The sequence below is a fragment of the Saccopteryx bilineata genome, chromosome 1 (genome assembly GCF_036850765.1).
Source record: "Saccopteryx bilineata isolate mSacBil1 chromosome 1, mSacBil1_pri_phased_curated, whole genome shotgun sequence".
Classification (NCBI taxonomy): domain Eukaryota; kingdom Metazoa; phylum Chordata; class Mammalia; order Chiroptera; family Emballonuridae; genus Saccopteryx; species Saccopteryx bilineata.
In genome coordinates, this window is record NC_089490.1 from 55,614,607 (window position 1) to 55,636,586 (window position 21,980).

Here is a 21,980-nt window from a genome sequence, read left to right on the forward strand (position 1 = left end):
ACAAAAAAAAAAAAAAAAAATAGCATTCTTTTTGATCAACTGCGCTTCATTCAATGCATTCAAAATTTACTATAACTACGATAGACAAAATACACTAAGATACAAAAAATTTCTACTTAAAGTAGCTAGGGAATGGATATCTGCTGGTTCAAATGAGTGCAGCTCAGAACCTAACACTTCTGGTACTTCTAAAAAAGCTCCTTACATTGATTCACCTTTTAGGCTTTCAGGGCAACTAAAAGACCACATTTTAGAAAAAACAGTTACTGGTATAAAAAAATCCAACTAGAACGTGTGTGTGTTTCAAAAGGAAAACACAGTGAAACCAGATATATTTGCAAAACATGTTGTGTACCATTACACGTAGGTGATTGCTATACAGTATACCACACCAAAAAAAAATTACTAAAATATGTAATATGTATAAAATATAATATGTAGCAGATATGTACAAAGTTTCATTTAAATTCATTATGTATAAATTAAGTATACTGAAGTTTATTTAGATTGTTTCACTTTCATACTCAATTATGAAACAATAGCCAGTGACAGATAACTTCTGCACAAAATTGCCGGTCAATAATGTGTTGATATGAATTGCCCCTTGATTTCTACCCTACAGTAAAAAAAAAAAAAAAAAAGAAAAAAAAATTGATCCTTGAGGCTTAGAAGATATTAAGGGTAAATTTTCCAATATCTCAGAAATTTCTAGTTCTTACATTTTGTGGATGTATAGGATTAGGAAAAAATGACTGTATCTAATTAAGTTAGATACTTTTCTTCCCTGTAGATTAACAATTATGAAATGTTAAGAGATGCCTATAGCTGACCAGACTAGGAATTCTGCAGCTTAATGGGAATTGTGCTAGATTAGGAGCAATCCGTTCCAGAGTGTATTGCTCCAGATGAAGCAGAAAACAGACTTCAGAATTTAAAATTAGGCTTACATTCAAAATTATTTTCCTAGGACAATTTTTAGCTGGTGCATCACACAAAATAATTTTCAGGTAATTTAGCTATAAATATATTTTTCAATATGTCTAAACAGTGTTCCTCTATTTTATATCAACATAAATTTTAGTTGCGGAAAGATTAGAAATAAATCATAAAGTGCTCAAAACTGCCATTAAAATCTTTAAAACTAGAAACATTTCACCAATTTGAGAAAATGACATATATCATTAATTATATTTTATAATAAACAAACCATGACTGTATTAAAGTAAAAATAACACAAAGTTAAAGATAAACTGTATAGACCTAAATTTTGAAGAAAATAGTACATTAGTCAAGTAAAAACAAACCTCATTCTTATCTGAATGAAACACTGTTGTGAAATCAGGGGATTGTAAATCTCTCGGGCTCATAACTCCTGCATAGCTTCCTTCAGAGTCTGATGTCAGTAGTTCCGGAAGAGATTCCACAGAATTGGTCTTATCAGACTTTAATAATCCTAAAAGATAAATTTTAAATATATATATACAGTAAACATATGTATTATATTCAATAAATCAAATAAAGCCAAAAGCTTCCATTTATCCATTTAAATCATAGCCACTACACCAAAATCTTAGTAATTCAAGCTAAAAAAAAACCAAACAAGAACAGTTAAAATGAAAGTTGAAATAAAGAAAATTTAAAATCTAGAATTAAAACAATAGTTTCAATTATATAGAAATTATGCCACGATCCCAAGGAAGACAGTTATTTGGGATCAGTGATTCAGAACTTTTTTATTACATATAAAAATAAAAAAGACCAAATTAGTAAGTTCTATACCCCTGCCTTTTCCCTTTAGCGTGTCTCTCCATACAGAGGTCTCTGTATCCATACAGAAGGGACTGGCCCCATTCTGTGTGGGGGGAGCACTGTAACCTTCTACTTCTCATCTAGCTGGCAGACTGTCCCAGTAACAGAGGCTTTGCTAAAGTCAACTGTGGTCTGTTTGAGGGTTTTCTTCAGCAAAAAAAATAAACCTAAAAATAAATCTGTGGATTAAGAACTACTTTTAGTTAGCTTATTATCACCTAAAGCAAAAGAATTGTTATGAAACATATATACCATTTCTTCCCTTAAGCAGGCTAAATAATTGCCTCTCTCCCAGCCCTGGTATTCAGATTCATTAGTAGATCAGTCATTTCAAATATAAACAGAATAAAAAGTAAACTTTTACTTCGGTTCATGTGTTTATTTTCACATACCCCAAATTTAGTACAATCAAAATGTAGAAGCAAAATAGCTAAAATAAACACATTATATGGGCTATAACTAAAATGGTATACACTTGATTTAAAAACAAAAGATGCCAGCACTGGCCAGTTGGCTCAGTGGTAGAGTGATGGCCCAGAGTATGAAAGTCCTGGGTTTGATTCCCAGCCAGGGCACATAGGAGAAGCACTCATCTGCTTATCCACCCAGAAGTAGACTCATTTTCTGAATCCAGTTTTATATTCTTTCTGCTGTACCAATCTTTCTGTAGCCAAAGCAGATTAATGATTGAAAGATTAAATTTAATTGAGGACCAAAAAGACCTATTTGTGTATGAGGCAGATTTCATCAAAGACAGTTTATGTTGATCTTAGTTAGACAAAAGACATTCTGTGAAAAATATTTTTCTTACCAAAAATAATTGTTGGCCACTTTAATCATTTTCTTTATTTATTAGACTTTTGGGAGCATATCAATATTAAATATTAAATATGCTCTTTTAGATAAAAGTTTGTCCCCCTTAAAAATATTTAAAGTACTCTGGTGGAAAAAAGTTTGAATGTTATTTTCAAACTCTATTTTAGCAATGTTTTCCACAAAAGAGGCATGTATCTTGTAAAGGTGATTTAGTTTTAAAAAAATGACACTTAGCCTGACCAGGCGGTGGCGCAGTGGATAGAGCGTCGGACTGGGATGCGGAAGGACCCAGGTTCGAGACCCCAGGGTTGCCAGCTTGAGTGCAGGCTCATCTGGCTTGAGCAAAAAGCTCACTAGCATGGACCCAAGGTCACTGGCTCGAGCGGGGGGTTACTCAGTCTGCTGAAGGCCCGCGGTTATGGCACATATGAGAAAGCAATCAGTGAACAACTACGGTGTCGCAATGAAAAACTGATGATTGATGCTTCTCATCTCTCTCCATTTCTGTCTGTCTGACCCTATCTATCCCTCTATCTGACTCTCTCTCTGTCCCTGTAAAAATAAATAAGTAAATAAAAATTTTAAAAAAATGACACTTACTTGAATATATAAGAGATGGTGCCCTGGCCGGTTGGCTCAGTGGTAGAGCGTCGGCCTGGCGTGCAGAAGTCCCGGGTTCGATTCCCGGCCAGGGCACACAGGAGAAGCGCCCATCTGCTTCTCCACCCCTCCCCCTCTCCTTCCTCTCTGTCTCTCTCTTCTCCTCCCGCAGCCAAGGCTCCATTGGAGCAAAGATGGTCTGGGCGCTGGGGATGGCTCCTTGGCCTCAAATCACTTAATTTTTCTGATCCCATTTCCTCAAGTTTAAAGGAAGGGATATAAATTAGTTCATTACTAATGCCTCTTTCAGCTCTGAATTGCTAAGACCAACACATGTGCTAACCATTTCCATAATTCTCTTAAGGTGACTGGAAAATCAATAGTTTCAAAACTGGCTATCAATCAATTTGTTCATCCTTCCATCGATACACCTATGCCTCCTAGGTAAGTACTAGAGGTAATTCATGTAACACAAAACAAAATCACAACTTCACAATTTTTAAAGGGCCTAAAATAGAAATCAGATGTGGAAAATGGGAAATCATTCTTCAGTGCTTATCATTTTTATCTTCTGTGTTATTTAAAAACTGTTCCTTACATTATTTATTTCTATGAGATTATCAAGCATGTCAAATACCTTATTTGTAGTCTTTTATTAAACAGAAAAGACATTCTTTCTTTGCCCTGAATCACAGGTATTTTTTTCACAGGGATGCAAAGCAATGTACTGTTGTATTTTTTTAAGTTGCTTGTATAAAGTTGATTGACTATGAACATATGCTGCTAGTAATTATATCATGTTATAGCTTACTGCTATAAACACATCTGTTTCAGAAAGCCATACTGTAATCTCATTATTTTATAGTCACACTTCATATTTTTATCTAAAGAAATCATTAAGATTTAGATAGCTTAATCTGAATCTAATCAGATGAATCTAGAATATATAGAATAGTCTATAATACCTGATCTGAAATTTTCAAAACAAAACAGAATGCTATGGGGGTGCTACTCACAGTCAAAAGATACTAAAGAGATATATAAGAAAAGGCAAAGTCAATCTTAATAGGATACTCTATTTTTTTAAAGGCTAAAGCAAAAAGGCTATAAAAACATTTTTGGACAATTAGAGAAATCCAGATGTAGCCTATATTACTATATAATATTAATAAATTAATGTAATTGCCTTAGATGTTATAATGGTATTATGGTTGTGTAGGAGAATATCCTTATTCTTAGGAAGTTCATATAAAAGTGTGGGGGGAAATGTCATATCTACAACTTATTTCTAAGTGGACCAGTTTAAAAAAAGTGTGTGTAGAATGCCTAGAGAAAGAGGGAAAAGAGCATGCATCAGACTACATGAAAAAGCAAATGTTGTATTAGGTTAACTACAAATATGGATGACATTATGCCTAGATAAGAAATGTGTTGTATTCTATCAATGGATTATATGCCTCATTATGCACGTAAGTAGCATCTTACTTGACATTTCCTTACTTGAGCACTGATATATACCAATTGAATCCACATAACAGAATCTCTGACATGTTCTGTCCTATTTTAATCTTCCATGACACTGGACAGAGTGCTCAAAAAACAAAAATCTTACCACATTATCACACCCTGCCATAAAAATCCATGCATAGCTAACCATAGCCTTCAGAATAAAATACAAATACCTTAGATTGGTATGCAATTCCCTCCAAAATTGAACCCTCTCCAATCTTTCTCTTATCTGCACACACTCTATATGGCTGGGCCATACTGAACTATCAGCATAAGAAATGTACAGTTCTTTCTAGTGCCTCTAGGCTTGGGAACATATTGCCCCCTTCTCTGATTGGCTCTATCTGCCTCCTTTTCTTGACTAACTTCATTTTTCAAGGTCCCGCTCAGGTAGCACTTTCCTTTTAAGACATACTCCCAGCCCTGGCCAGTTGGCTCAGTGGTAGAACATCGGCCTGGCGTGCAGGAGTCCTGGGTTCGATTCACAGCCAGGGCACACAGGAGAAGCGCCCATCTACTTCTCCACCCCTCCCCATCTCCTTCCTCTCTGTCTCTCTCTTCCCCTCCAGCGCCAAGGCTCCATTGGAGCAAAAGATGGCCCGGGTGCTGAGGATGGCTCTGTGGCCTCTGCCTCAGGCGCTAGAATGGCTCTGGTTGCAATAGAGCAACACCCCAGATGGGCAGAGCATCACCCCCTGGTGGGCATGCCGGGTGGATCCTGATTGGGCACATGCGGAAGTCTGTCTGCCTGCCTCCCCGTTTCCAACTTCAGAAAAAAAAAAAGGACATACTTCCTATCCTCTCTGACTAGTTTGCATGTCACACAGCAAATTTCAGAGGATTTATCACAAGTATTATAGCCATTCTACGATAATTTTCTGTAGCCATCCTAATATAATTTTTTATTTCAGTAGCCCCGGCAGAGAGCATATAATAGTATTCAATACATGTTAAATGAATTAGATAATGAATAGAGATATGACAGATCCAGAAATATATATATCCTAAAACACTTTCTACTAACCTGTAGATGGTAGGCTCTGAATAATATCTGAAAGGTTATAACCTCCAGAACTATCTGAACGCTTACGTGGCTTCTTTTTTGCTTTTGTTTTGGACTTCTTAAACACACTTTCCCTTGGAAAAAGCAAATAGAAAATTCATTTAAAAAAATAAAATGATACATAAGAACTAGGAATGTTGAAAAAAAACATAAATATTATATATACACATGATGTATAGTCTCATTTATCTATGTGGTCTGGAGCTAATTATTCAATTTCACTGAACCTCAATGTGATACTATTACTTGTTCTGACCTTGCATTTCTGTGAAAGTTAGAAACAAGAGGGTATACATGAAAATCCTCTGAAAAGTAAAAATACTGTACACGTTCATACAAAAGCTATTATAAACTATAATCTTGAATGAGAAATATTTGCTGATAGTTCTTAAAGCATTTCAAGTAATGTTTAATTCCCTAAATTAAGTATTATTAATAGGGAAAAGAAAAATAAAATTATCTATGAATACAACTTTTTTTTTTACTATAATTACAGATCTTATTATAATTCATCAACAGTTGCATAGGTCAGATATGAATACTATCTTGTAAAGAATAACATTTATGTCAATGCTAGTTTTATCATAATTTTTAATGTAATAATGTCATACAACTAAGTCAGTTATTAATAAATTTCCAAGTATCCCAAATGCTAATGAACTCTAGGAAAGGGGTTTAAAAAAACTCTGAAGCCCAAGAGCAGTGAGCTACTATAGGTTATTACATGAGCACGTGCCCTCACACACACACAACACACTGTATACATGTAGTAAATTAGTTGAACCACCAACAATTTTAACAGGTCATTTACCAAGTAGAAGTTATTCTGTTAGCAAGTTCATGAGTCTAAAACATGAATTGGAAATTCTAAGCAGGACTTCCCAAATGGTTGGCCCCACTACTGGGATATTACCTAGAACCAGGGCTATTTTGTTGGAGGACTCCCAAATGCCAGTCATTATGGGCCACATCTCTTGAACCAGTGAGGTTCTCTGTAGAGAGGAATCTAGAGAAGTGGCCAATGCACTCCCCTCTGGTTCATCCCCTCTGGAGGGCAAATCTCTAGTCTTCATCCCAAGGTGGGAGATGGGCAATCACTTGGTCGAATAGGGTTCAGAAAGAAATCTATGTTTTTCAAATCCAACTACTCACCCTGGTCTTCATAAACTATTCTAATTCTTAAGCCTTTCTAGAATTCTGTTTTAGCTTTTTTTTTCTGTTTAAGTCACTACTGCTCGACAACCCCTTTCCAACTTCCAAAATTGTCAACATCTCCTAACTGCTATTTTCCCCTTTCCTGTTCTCTGGGCTTTAGCACATTGTGCCTTTTTTTGTTATTGTTGTTGTTGTTTTGTTTTTTTTATTTCTTTAACCTCAGCAGGTTTTGGGCAGGTGATTAAGATAAATACACTATTTCAATCCAACATGTTAAACCTGATGGCTACATTCCTTTCATATTCTGTTATATCTGCAAATATAAATTATTCACTTGGTCCTGGCTGGTGGCTCAGTGACTCGAGTGTCAGCCCAATGTATGGATGTACTTACTGGGATTGACTCCCAGTCAGGTCACACAGGAGAAGCGACTATCCGCTTCTGTTTCTCCCCCTTTCCCCCTCCCGCAGTCAGTGGCTCAATTAGTTCCAGAATGACCCCCGACTCGAGGATAACTCTGTTGGAGCTCACCAGCCTCGGCTCAGTACTTGAGCATCAGCCTTTGATGAGGTTGCCAGGTGGATCCTGGTCAGGGCACTTTCAGGAGTCTGTCTCACTGTCTCCCCTACTCTGACCTAAATAAATAAATAACTATTCATTTACTTTGTACTATACCAAGGCTAAGAATGAATATAAATACTTACCTATGTATTATGTCAGGTTTCTCAACTTTTTTCTTTCGATATCAATATAAAAGTGTACAAGATCTGGGATGGGGTAAGGTGGAACATTGGGGGTGGGGACAAGAAGGGAATGAAGAAGAAGAAAAAAGAAAACAGAGCTTACAAATAATTTTGTTCAGTATTTATTTCTTCTTTCAAAAAAATAACTCCATCTTCTACTAGTTCCAAAGAGCTAATATCTGGTCCATCTTGATATGGTGTAATGACTCTTCTATCCATTGCTGGAATCTACAGAAAAAAAGATGTCTCCTTTTAAATACAAAACTTCTAAAGATTTTTTTTAATTGGCATAATATCCCATTTGTCTTAATATGTGGCACTACTAACTAGAAAAAGTCTAGAATGCCTAATGCCTTCCTTTAAATCAAGAGGCATTAATTAAATTAAAAGTTTATTCCATTAAGTTGTCAAAAATAAAACCAAAACCTGACAAAAAAGCTCCCCTTTATTAAAAATACAAATAAATCTATTTGTTAGGGACCATGTAGATCCACGTTTTATACTGCCTTGACCTCTGATAAATAAATAATGAAAAACTGTGAAGCTTTCAGTAACTTTCATTTATAAAGTAATTAAAAGATACTAATCTTATTAAAATACCTTCAATTTCATACCCATAAAATCTGAAAAAAAATACTAAGTCATATTTTCTAGAAGTTCCTAATGTATTAGAATTCATTAGGAAATTATTCCATCGAGAAGTCTGACTCAATATTTCACTTTAGTTGATAATACTGATAAAACATAAACCTTACCATTTTTCGGTAAAACACAGAAAGATCCTTCAGAACACCAATACTTAAAACATCAAGAGACCTAACAAGTAAGATACAAAATTTTATCTTAATACTCAAGTAACATTAACACCCATAAGATTTTCAAATACCTTGAGATATTTTATATTGCTGAATAATAGTTACCTTTAAAAAAATCAAACTGTTACAAATTCTTTTAGGAAGTATGCAAAATTATATATTTAAATAAATAGCATGAACACATTAGACAATCAAGCAACTCTTATAAATAAGTGATAGAAAAATCCTTCCTATTGTAATGAAATAACAGCAAGTACATATTCATTTTTCAACTTTCATTTTCCACAAATTATAATCTTTAACTATAGGAGTGCCTATATTGACAATATAGCCTAACTATGAGGATACCTAATTACCTCCACGACAGTGAGCAACTAACTTGACCTTTCTGGGCTTTAGTATTTTCATGTATATACTGACATTTGGACTAGATCAATAGTATTCAAGTTAGATTTTGAGAAACTTTCAAGTTCCAAAGATGTACTTTAAGGGATCAGTGAAAATTTAAATCTAAGTTTACATTTTGATATATATCTTAAACTATTCTTACAACTAATCCAAAACAACTTACATATTCAAAGTTGTACCATACCAATTTTAATGTTTACTGATTTTAGAGAAGGAAAAGGGGAAGAGAGTAAAAGAGGAGAGAAACATTAATTTGCTGTTCCACTTATTATTTTTTTAAAAGATATTTTCTATTGAGTTTTGAGAGCAGAGAGAGGGGATAGGGGAGGCTAGGAAGCATCAACTAATAGCAGTTGCTTCTCCTACATGCCTGGTCAAGCAGGGGTTTCCAACCTGCAACCTCAGTATTCCAGGTTGACACTCTATCCACTGCACCACCACAGGTCAGGCAACTCATTTTTATTGGTTGATTCTGGTATGTGCCCTGACCAGCGATTGAACCCTCCAGCCTGGAGTATTGGGACAATGCTCTAACCAACTAAGCAATCCAATCAGGGTCATACCACTTAACATTTTGAGGATAATTAACTTGTGGTGCTGTGCTATGTCAATACTGGTGTGCCTTCCATTTTTTGTTGTTAGCAAGAGACAGAGACACAAAGGGAGAGAAATAAACAGTATCAGCTCATAGTTGTGGCACTTTAATTTTTCCCTGATTACTTCTCATACATGCCTTGACTAGGAAGCTCGAAGGGAGCCAGTGACCCTTGGCTCAAGCCACCGACATCGGGCTTCAAGCCAATGACATTTTGGGTTCAAGCCAGCAACCATGGGATCATGTCAATGATCCCAAGCTCAAGCCAGCAACCTCGTGCTCAAGCTGGTGAGCTGCACTCAAGCAGATGAACCTGCATTCAAGGCAGTGACCTCAGGGACCTCAGTGTTCCAGGCTGATGCTCTATCTACTGCACCACCATTGGTCAGGCTGCTGTGCCCTCCTTTATCTTTGTATATTTATTTGTACTACTTCTAGCAAACATATATTTGATTAGGAATGTTCAAGTTTGTATACAAAACTTTGTTTTAATGAAAGTTAAAATTACACAGTACAGACATAACCACACACATGTGCCATCTTTAATATTAATAGTTTACTTGACATGCTTGTCACAACATAATAATTGAACAATAGTAGTGTGACACATTATTTCCCAGTATGATATTTTTGATAGATTTGGTCCTTACTTTATATTTTGGTTGACTGCTCTCTGACAAACTGAATAAATTTGGTTAAAATTTTTATATGATTAGAATTACTAATGTAATATCAGTAAATAAATTAACTTTATTTGGAAACATTCATTAGGCTCTCATACCAAAATACCAGAGGCATTTTCAAATAACATTGTCTAATATCTCATAACATTAATTTGCACTTGTAAAGTATTGTTTACAAAATAAAGCATTAAACTACCAAAATACTATTTCCCCTAAATTAAACCCTAAGAGGCAATTATTAAATCTGTTATAACACTTTTATTTCAATCAGTTTTGAAATTAGTTTCATTAAAGATTAGCCCTGACTTTGAAAGGTAAGTTATTAAAACTTCTCAGTTATAATACATAGTTCACGATTTTCTTGACTCTTAACAAAAATTTCCTAAATATTTTCATCTTTAATATGAAGGTATAAACAGAATCTACCTCATAAGATTTTCATTAAGTTAACTCTATGTAACACTTTTAGAATGCTTCCTGGCACATTAGTATTATTTATCATTAATACTTTTATTAGTATTAGTTATTACCATTAAAAATTATGGTGACAGTATCAGTTATTAATACAAAATACAGAAATTGGATACCAAAGCTTTAAAAATGCAGACACCAAGATCTCTAATCTCAAATTTGTGTTCGCCAAAATACTCAGTTTACTCACCAATTAACTTTATAGCAAGTAAATGTAATAAAGTTTTGACTTTATTGAAAAAAATCTATAAACTTATTTCACTAAAAATTCCACAGCCAAAACAATGGAATAAAATTTCCAAGATCCCTCTAATTCTAAAATGTCTATGACTCCTAAATCATTAACATATGTCAAGTAATTTCCATCCAGGTAATCCTCATAATATGAAATATTAACTTAAAACAGGGAATAAATATTTAGCTGACTTTTTATGTAAAATGTATCTTTTCATAAGGAACCTTACTCACTGATTTCTACAAAAAGCCTTCAACATACCTATCAGTTTGCAACAAACTAGAGGAAATGAATTCTTTCAGACCATCCCCTGCAACTTAAGTTTGATCAAAAAATCAATATGTGGTACAGGAAATATCTTTAATAAATACAAAGAAAACAGAAATTAACCAATAACAAATTTTATGCATGCTTACATGTAAACTAATTAAATACTAGTATTACAAATTGTTTCTAAAAGCCAAGGTCACAATTCCATAGTTACAAATCAACCTAAACAAGCAAAGAGATATACTTGTGATATTATCCCACAACTTTCCAACTAGAATGTAAACTCCACTGAGGGCAAGGATTTTGTCTACAGTATTTTGTTCATTGTTGTATCTTACTTAGTAAAGGCTAACATATAGTAGGCACTCACTCAACTGTTCATGGAATGATTAAATCCTCTTATATTCATTATTTTCTACAAAGCTATAATTTATCATTATTCACTTTTAAATTATTAATATAACTACTATTATTTATAAATAAGTGCTTTTGCAACCATCATATAATGTATGCACCCAACCTACCTTGCTTCAAGTAAAGCTGCCATATTTAGTCCTATAAACTGTAAACAAGACAGTTTCAACTGTTCAGCATTATACATTGCTGCAAATTCTAGTAGCATAGCAGCGTTCTTAAGGGTAACTACAAAGGAAGAAAATACATGCAAAATGAGATAAAAGGCATGTTACTACGGCAAATGAAATACACTTATTTCTAAAGTTGTCAGGTTTGAACATATAGACAAGAAAAAATGAAAGTAGTTTCTTTCTTGCCAAAAGTAACTTACACAAGGGCAAATATAGAACTCATTTTTCATCCCAATATGCCAAAGTAATTTTAAATGACTGGTTATGAGAAAAAAAGGCTCACATAAAAAAATTTTTTTAAGCAGAGAAAATACAGATTGTGCATTGCATGTCACCTAAAAGCAAACATATAAGAATTGATCATCTTTACCTAATACATTTTTATACTGATTACAGAGAGGAAAGGTAAGGGAGGGAAAGGAGAGAAGGAGGGGTGAAAAAAGAGAGGGAAGGAGAAGGAGAGGGACAAAGGGAGAAAAGAGAAAGGAGGAGAGGGAGAAAAGGAGGCAGAGAAGGAAGCAGAGAAGGAGGAGAGGGAGAGAATGAGAGAAACATCAATTTGTTATTCCACTTATGTATTCATTCATTAGGTGATTCTTGTATGTGCCCTGACCAGAGATTGAACCTGCAATCTTGATGACGCTCTAAGCAAATGACCTAGCCAGCCATGGTACCCACCTAATATTTTTAGGGAAAAAAATATATATTTTTTTAGGTTTATTTATTGATTTTAATGAGAAAGATAGAGGGAGAGAACTGGGGAAAGAGCAGAAAACATCAACTCATAGTAGTTGCTTCTGGTATGTGCCTTGACGGGGCAAGCCCAGCATTGTGCCTAAGACCTCAGCATTTCAGGTCAATGCCTTATTTGGTGTGCCACCACAGGTCAGGCTATTTTTAGAATAGTTTTAACTTTCATTGATAAATAGCTTTCCTTTTCATTCATATAGCACAAAATAGTCATTCTTCTATAAAACTAAAGCTATTCTTAAGACTAAAAGAAACTTAAAATCATTCTATAAAATATATTTATATTGAATAATCTATCAATTTATGTGGGCATATTTATATATATAAATACATATATACACTATGTATTTGGAAAATAGGTAAATCTATATCTTACCATATTATTTATGCATATACAGAATCTGGTATTACTATACAAAAGATTTCAGATTTTGTTAGAATGCTAGTAACTTTATACATGAAGTATGTTTTGCTAGAAGACTGTCCCTGAATATCCTACGTACCTAGCATGTAACTTTGGCCTCCCGAATCTCTCCATTCTTTTTCTTATTTACTCTGAGTTCCAGCCAACAGAGGAACACAGTGTCTGTACACCAGGCTTCCTCCATTTCTTTTTCTTTCCCCTTGTAACTCTGTCAAAATTTTTAACTGCAACCCAATAATCGTCTCTGTCTCACTCCTGACTAACCTAGTTTCAACTAATGAATAATGAACCCAAGTCTCTCATTTCAAAGAAATCATATAAAAGTTTTGATATTGCTCAGCTGGGAACAAGGACTGCCCAATAACTAGAAACCAACCATTCTCTTGTTAGGTTCTAGAATGATCAAGAAATTCATTAATAAGGGCAACTGTGCAGCAGGGGCTAAGAAAAAAATATCCAAATGCCAGTAAAGTGAATTGAAAAACTAAAAATATCACCTATATGGATTCTTTATATCTATGGCATGTTGTGTCCTTAATTTATATATATTTCCCTTTTCTTGCTTAAAAGACCAGACCTGTTCTCTTTTTGATAACCGAGAAGATACTCCACAGAGCTCAAGTAAAGTACATAAATAAGACACTAAAGCTAAGACAAACTACTAACAAGTAAAAATTTAAAAAAATTTTACTTTTTTTTTATTTTTATGAAAGGACAGGAAATCCCTTCATACTTCCTCAAGTGGCAATGAAGGAGGACAAAGATAAAATTAGAAAGTCATGAAACTTTTTTATCAGGCTAAAGAAAGTAAACCTTTATCCTAGTGAGAATAAACAACTAAAAAAACTGAACAGGGAAAGACATAATTACTTCCTACAGAAATATTAAAAAGAAGTTAGAAGAGAGAGGACTTAAAAGACTATTGTGACATTACACAGAAAAGATGAATAATAGTGACCAGCTAGTGTGGTCACAGAGAAAATAAAATGGTAGGTGAGATATAATTAACAAGTTCAGATGAAATCCGTTTTGACAACTAAAAGAATCTAAGTATAATGAAAAAAATAACAAAAAACAACTTGGGTTTTCAAAGTTGAGTGTTCAGAAAAGCCATGCAATTAACTAAAATAATGAACAGAAAAAGAAATACAAGTTTAAGAAAAAAGAGATGTGTTTTGATCAAATATATTAATATGACAGTAGCAAACATTTAGCAAATAGTAGAAAACAAGTAGCTAACCATAGACTTACAGTCAAGACCAGGGCAAGAGTAAAAAATTTCTGCTTCCAAGTTTGCCCTTTAAATTCCAAAATAAAGTTCACACCATTTTTATTATTCAAAGTTTAGTGACATTTAAAAAAAATAACATTGAAAAAACTAAATAAAAATAACATTTTAACTCTAAGATGTACGTATTTTCACATATTAACATCTCTGAAATAAGAATGTGCTTACAAATGATGACATGAAATCATTTAAATGTTTTGACATTTTTCATGATACATAATAATCCTGGTGCATTTTACCATAAATGGCATCAAGTGTCAGTAAAATACAGTAATCCTGACCAATCTTAAAACATCCTAATATCCTAATTAAAAAATACTTACGTTTTTCAGTTAATGCTACTTCACAAATCTCTTTCAATCGACTTATGAGAAGCTGATCAGCCACCACAAGAATACTACAAATAAAATCTAAATTTTGAGATTCTAAAAAAAAAAAAAAAGAGAGAACAAGCATCATTTTTTATTACTTCCTAAACATTACACCTAGGAAAACAAATTCAAGTAGTTAAGACAGTAAAAGAAAATTATAATTATTTTCTAAATGTTGGAATGACAACTATGATGAATACTAATAATATCAAAATATTTCCTTTTAGGAGAAAGTTAGAAACACACCAAAATGCCCTAGAGGTCACAATAGGACAATAAACTGAGCAACCTGACTTGATCATTTTAGTGGAGAGAGCTACTACAATGCCTGACTTACTTAAAATCTGTGCATGTTGTTAAATTAATAAACAGAGGGGAAAGTCAAATCTCAGTATCACATTTAATAGTTATATGTTAACATATACATATAAATAAATATGCATATATGTGTATATATGAGGGGGAAATAAGGCTCTTAGGCTTCCTTAGTTAAAACAAAATTGGTCATCCAAACCTTATTTTTTTAAACTACATGAATTCCTTAATTTAAAATAACCTTATTAGTGCAGCAAACTAATGGCCTTAAACAATTTCCCTTAAGATACTGCCAGAATAACAACAAACAGGAAAAAAAATACCAAAGAAAGAAAGGGGGATAAATGGTTAAGAAGAAAAATTGAAGTAAATAAAACCCAAAAAACTTAAATAATGAAGAAGAGATGAAGTCATTGAGAATGGCAGACTAAAGACTACTTCCGATATTCCTCTTCTATACCAAAGTAATGAGACTACTAAAAAAAAAATTCATCAAAATCAACTTCTTCAGAATTCTAAAAATTAGCCAAAGACCTGTAATAATCTGGGGAGTGCTGACTCAAGAAATCTAGCTGTTTGTAAGATAGTAAGCACTGAAACATTGCAGGTTTTCCTATTTAGATTCTCCTCTTCTCCTCCAGAGTTGTTTTGAAAACCAACAACCATGCAATCACAGTAGAAATGAACTATAGTCACTGGAGGAGACAGAACAGTTGTGGAGCAACATTATTAAAAGAGCATTCATTACTTGACCTGCACAGCAGTTCCCTGGAAACCACACCCATTAGTATAGGGCTTGTCTTTAACTTACTGACCTACTCTAACTTGCCCAATGTGAATAGCCTCTTACACAAGCCATTTATTAAAAACAATTAGCAATTGTTATGGGTCTGTATTTATATTAATACATAACTGTTTTGATTACTGTAACTGTTTTATTTTATCTCTCTAATAGGGTTTAAAATCAGGAAGTGTCATTCCTCCCATTTTAGTTTTTTTCTCATGATTGCTTTGGGTATTCAGGGTGTTTTGTGGTTCCATATGAATTTTAGAATTGCTTTTTCTTTTATTTCTGTTTAAAGTACCATTTGAATTTTGATAGGATTTTATTGAATCTGTAGATTGCTTTGGGAAGAATGAGCATTTAACAATATTCTTCCAGTCCATGAACATAGTATATCTTTTCATTTCTTTGTGTATTTTTCAGTATCCTTCCTCAGTACTTCAGTTTCCAACATATAGATCATTTGGCTTTGTTAATTTTTTTCCTATTTTTGTATTGATGTAATTGTAAATGGGATTTTTTCCCTTAATTTTTGGGATATTCACTGGGCATAGAAAAGCAACTGGGTTTTTTTGTTGTTGTTGTTGGTTTTGTATCCTTCAACTTGACTGAATTTATTACTTCTAATAGCTTTTTGGTGGAATCTTTAGGGTTTCTATATATAAGATCTTGTCATCTGCAAACAGATAATTCAACTTTTTCCTCTCAGTTGGATTTCATTTTTCTTGCCTAATTGCTCTGGTAAGGACTTCTAGTACTATGGTGAATATGTCTTCCTGATTTTAGAGTGATCAGCTTTCATATTTTTACTGTTGGGGTAGTATGTTAGCTCTGGGCTTGCTTTTATTATGTTGAAGTATAGTCCTTCTATACTTAATTCTGTTGTGAGTTTTGATCATGAATGGATATTGAATTTTGTCATATGTACTTTCTGCATCTATTGAGATGATCATAGGATTTTTTGTTTCATTTAATGTGGTATATATTTACTGATTTGCATGTGTTGAACCACCTTTGCATTCAAACATAAATTCCACTTGATCATGGTGTATAACACTTCTAAGTGTTGTTGAATTTGGATTACTAGTATTTTATTGAGAATTTTTGCTTGTATGTTCATCAGGGTTATTCTGTAGCTTTCTTGTAGTGTCCATGTCAGCTTTTGTTATCAGGATGATGCTGGCTTCATAAAATGAGTTTGGAAGTGTTCCTAAGTTTTCAATTATTTGGACAACTTTGTGAAGCCATCTAGTCCATCTAGTAAGAAGATTCAGTCTTCTTTGTTATTGGTCTGTTCAGATTTTGATTCTTTATGATCCAGACATGGTATGTTATAGGAATGTATCCATTTGTTGTAGATTGTTCAATTTATTAATGTATAATTGTTCACAGTAGTTTCTTTTGTTGTTAAAGATTTTATTTTTTTATTATTATTTTTGTGTGACAGAGACAGAGACAGAGACAGAGAGAGGAGAGGGACAGATGGGAACAGACAGGAAGGGAGAGAGATGAGAAGCATCAATTCTTCATTGTGGCACCTTAGTTGTTCACTGATTGCATTCTCATATGTGCCTTGACCAAGGGGCTACAGCAGACCGAGTGTCCTCTTGCTCAAGCCAGAGACCTTGGACTCAAGCTGGTAAGCCCTGCTCATACCAGATGAGCCTGCACTCAAGCTGGCAACCTCAAGATTTTGAACCTGGGTCCTCTACATCCCAGTCTGATGCTCTATCCACTGCGCCACCGCCTGGTCAGGCAGAGATTTTTTTTTTTTTTATTTTAGAGAGAGGGAGAAATTGATTGTTGTTGCTTCACTTTAGTTGTTCATTGATTACTTCTCATATGTACCTTGACCTGGCAAGCCTGGGGTTTCAAACTGGTGACCTCAGTGTTCCAGGTCGATGCTCTATCCACTGTGCCACCACAGGTCAAGCAATAAGTTTTTTATGATCCTGTGTATTTCTGTGATCATCAGTTGTAATTTTTCACTTATTCATAATTTTAGTCCTCTTTTTTATGTAGCCTACTTAAGGTTTGTTAATTTTGCTTATCTTTTCCAACAACCAAGTCTTAGTTTTGTTGATTCTTTTTATTTATTTATTATAGTATCTAGTTCAGGGGCAGTCAACCTTTTTATACCTACCGCCCTCTTTTGTATCTCTGTTAGTAGTAAAATTTTCTAATTGCCCACCGGTTCCACAGTAATGATGATTTATAAAGTAGGGGAGTAACTTTACTTTATAAAATTTATAAAGCAGTTACAGCAAGTTAAAGCGTATAATAGTAATTACTTACCAAGTACTTTATGTCGGATTTTTGCTGTTTGGCAGAATAAATCTTTATAAAAGAACTCACTATAGTTAAATCTATCTTTTTATTTATACTTTGGTTGCTCCCCTACTATCCACCATGAAAGCTAGAACACCCACGAGTGGGCTGTAGGGACCAGGTTGACTACCACTGATCTAGTTCACTGATTTCTGCTGCGATCTTGTTGCTACCTTTTATCTAACTTCAGGCTTAATTTGTTCTTTTTCTAGTTTTTGTTTTTTATTTTTAAATGAGAGAGAGAGAGATAGGAAGGAAGAGAGATGAGAAGCATCAACTCGTAGTTGTGGCACTTTATTCATTGATTACTTTCTCATACGTGCCTTAACTGGGAGGCTCCAGCTGAGCTGGTGACCCCTTGTTCAAGCCAGCTACCTTGGGTTTCAAGCCAGTGACCTTTGGGCACAGGCTGACAAGTATATAAATTGGTGCTCAATGTCACTAGCATGTAATCATTAGGGAAATGCAAATCAAAACCACAATGAGATGTCACCTTTACACTAGCTAGGATGGTTATTATCAATAAACAAAAGTAATGATGAGAATATGGAAGAATTGCTTGTGTATTGCTGGGCATTAAATTTGTTGTGTAGTCACTATGGAAAGCAATATGAAGGCTCCTCAAAAAATTAAAAATAGAAATACCATATAATACAGCAATTTTACTTTTGGGTATATAAGTCCAAGAAATTGAAATCAGGAACTTGAAGACATACCTGCATTTTAGACACATTATCACAAGGGGAAAACAGGCAATAAAGAACTTTTCTAGACTATGGTCAAAAGTATACTTACAGAGTTGTCAGTTCCTCATCTCAATCATAGAAGTAGCTGTGTATGAAACTTTAAATCTAATCTCAACCATTAAATATAATTCTTATAGAGTTTATTTTCACAAGGATAATGAAAACTTTCTTCTTCAATCCCTTTACTGTTAGTAATCATCTCTATTGCTAATCCTGAATTAAGCCTCTGTTAATGACTTATTTCAATTAAGAGTAGAAATTAAGATTCATGTTAATATTACCATTATTCAATTTTATCTTAAATATCTAAAATTCTCTAACCCTTATTAATACCTTTTATCACCATGGCTTCATCAGTATAGAGGTAGTCCAAAATAACTTTCAGTATATCAGAATGTATTGGCATTTCCAGAGCTGCACAACTGGAAGCCTAAGTAAAATAAAATAAAATAAAATAAGATAAAACAATTAATTTTAAACTAAAAAATACTACTATATTCTGATTGAGATTAGTCCAAAAATTTTGAAGCAGAATCATACCAACTGTAAAAGAATCTATCATTTATAAAACACAAAGTTAAAATGAGATACATCTAATTTTAAATTGCCTTATAACATAAAAAAAAACATTAAGAAAATTAGAAAAAAGCAGTATATTCCAAATTTACAAATAATGGAGAAATTTTGATTTAAATAGCTTTTTTTGCAATAATTTTCATTTCTAAGTGCTGCTATTTTCCAGCAGGCTTCAGCCTAAATATAATATAAAAGAAAAGCTGAGTTAAAGTATCAGGTTCTCTTATTTTACTTTCTTTAATATATAATCTCCCCAAAATCTAAAGGAGTGCTGTTTCCAGCCTAGGTGGTTTATATTTAAATCTTACTTCGATCCATGAGCTGCTCAGCATACTATGAAAATATTCTGGAAAAAAAGAATTCAATTCAGTAAGAATAGTGAAACAATACTAAAACCAGTCAGTCAGCTACTAAGAAAAAATGTACCTACCAAGTCTAGCACAAAGAACACATTTATGACATGGAAATTCCTTTCCATCCACTGATTTCATGATCACATCACACAGAAATGAACTACAAGAAAAATGTTTAATTAAAGCAAGAGCAATTTCTTTACATATTTAGCAAATAAGAAAATTCACTATAGAAATTGGTTTAGCTTTTGACTCTATTCATTAAAGGCAGCAGAGAATAAACAACTTGAGGATATAGACAAGTCAAGTACTGCATCTCCTTCCACTTTAAGGTGGATAATAAGGGCCATACAATAAAGATAATATTTGAAAAGGGAACTAAATTCAGATAAATATTCAAAAAAGTCTTTCTTCTAATTCTTTTTCATTACAGGCCATGGGTTAATATACCTCTCACAAAAATTAGGGGATTTTTATTGTTTCATATTCATTTTGAAATATACCCTAATTTTTGTGAGCAGTGTAATATAATGGTAAGTGACATCATAGTCAAAAGTCTTTAATGCACTTATATGTACAACCCATTCTGTACATAATCCAGATATCTCCAGTTTCTTTTTCTCTAAAACTTTTTACCTACAAAGTATAAATACCAAATACCAAAATATTTAATAACAAATGTATTTAATATAGTACATTTATTACAAAAATGATTTACAAAGGAATCATTATGATGAAAAGGCATAATCAGTTTCATTATGAGGTTAGCATCATTTCCTATTGGGCTAAAAAAATACAAAATCCAGGCAAGAAAAAAATATTTAAAATTTCTTTTCTAATTAGAAAGAAATCAGAAAAATAAATTGCACTAATGTCTATTAAACAGTTAACATTTTATCCGTTTACCTCAACAACTCTCCAACATTTCCAAAAATAAAGAATACTAGTAAAGGTAAATATATTTATCTATATATTTGGTTTCATATGTAAGTAAGAAGAGGTCTATTTCTACTCTTAGGTCCCAAACATGGAGATAAAAAGTTTACCTTCATTTCCTAACTTACCTTTGTTTCTGATTTAGCTTTGGTTTATTACCAGTTTCCTTGGCAATAACATTAATTTTTTCATTTTCAAATCTGACTCCATCCAACCTATCAATAATAGATAAAAATTGATGACAGGTATATACATTCTCCTACCAAAAACAAACAAACCAACAAAAATCCAACAAATTGGTTTACATGTGAACATAATTATATAATTTATATCACCTAAAAAAATTTCAAGGAACTCCTACTCTGTGATAAGCATACATTCTCCCTCAATTTTACTTAGAATTCAAAATACAGTGTGTCCATAAAGTCATGGTGCACTTTTGACCGGTCACAGGAAAGCAACAAAAGACGATAGAAATGTGAAATCTGCACCAAATAAAAGGAAAACTCTCCCAGTTTCTATAGGATGATGTGGCAGCATGTGTGCATGCACAGATGATAACGTAACACTGTGTATACAATGGAGCAGCCCACGGCCATGCCAGTCAAGATGTGGATGGTACAGAGGAAAGTTCAGTATGTTCTGTGGCTCGCTAAATTTGAATCCATGACCAAAGTGCAACGTGAATATCGGCGCGTTTATAACGAAGAGCCACCACATAGGAATAGCATTACTCGGTAGGATAAGCAGTTGAAGGAAACCGGCAGTTTGGTGGAGAAACCCCGTTCTGGTAGGCCATCAGTCAGTGACGAGTCTGTAGAGGCTATACGGGATAGCTACCTAAGGAGCCCTACAAAATCTGTGCATGAGCCCACATCGAACTGCACTGAATAGGTATGAAACTGGGAGAGTTTTCCTTTTATTTGGTGCAGATTTCACATTTCTATAGTCTTTTGATGCTTTCCTGTGACTGGTCAAAAGTGCACCATGACTTTAAGGACACACTGTATATTAAATATCATTATTGACAAAAAAAAATTCAAAGCAATGGCACAAAGCCCTTCATTGTTTTTAAACAGGAAATATATACTCCTCCATTCTCCCACCCCACAACTAAGGTTAAATAGCCATAGGCAACATATTTTAAAAATCGAGAATTCCAAAAAATCTGACAAATACTGTGTTAGCCACTTCACATGTGTTATGTAACAAAACTATATTAACAATATGAGGTCAATATTATCCCTCCCATTTTGTATAGTAAGATACTGAAGTTCAAAAACACTAAGAAATTTGCCCCAGTCAGTTATAGTCAAGTTAAGAGACATATACAGGGTATTTAAACTCCAA

The 21,980-nt window shown here is 33.6% G+C and overlaps 1 protein-coding gene across 3 annotated transcripts in view; it reads right to left on the reverse strand.

Annotated features, from left to right (window-relative positions):
• IBTK (inhibitor of Bruton tyrosine kinase) overlaps nt 1-21,980 on the reverse strand; it is a 93,838-nt gene that overhangs the window by 33,317 nt on the left and 38,541 nt on the right. For all 3 annotated transcript variants that reach the window (XM_066254027.1, XM_066254019.1, XM_066254031.1), the window contains 10 exons: nt 20,759-20,845; nt 19,772-19,854; nt 19,650-19,687; nt 19,099-19,195; nt 14,545-14,646; nt 11,697-11,814; nt 8,451-8,511; nt 7,799-7,923; nt 5,759-5,871; nt 1,305-1,453 (listed from right to left, as the gene is read on the reverse strand). In XM_066254027.1, coding sequence (XP_066110124.1) covers nt 1,305-1,453; nt 5,759-5,871; nt 7,799-7,923; nt 8,451-8,511; nt 11,697-11,814; nt 14,545-14,646; nt 19,099-19,195; nt 19,650-19,687; nt 19,772-19,854; nt 20,759-20,845 — 973 coding nt within the window. The remainder of the gene's footprint in view (nt 1-1,304; nt 1,454-5,758; nt 5,872-7,798; nt 7,924-8,450; nt 8,512-11,696; nt 11,815-14,544; nt 14,647-19,098; nt 19,196-19,649; nt 19,688-19,771; nt 19,855-20,758; nt 20,846-21,980) is intronic.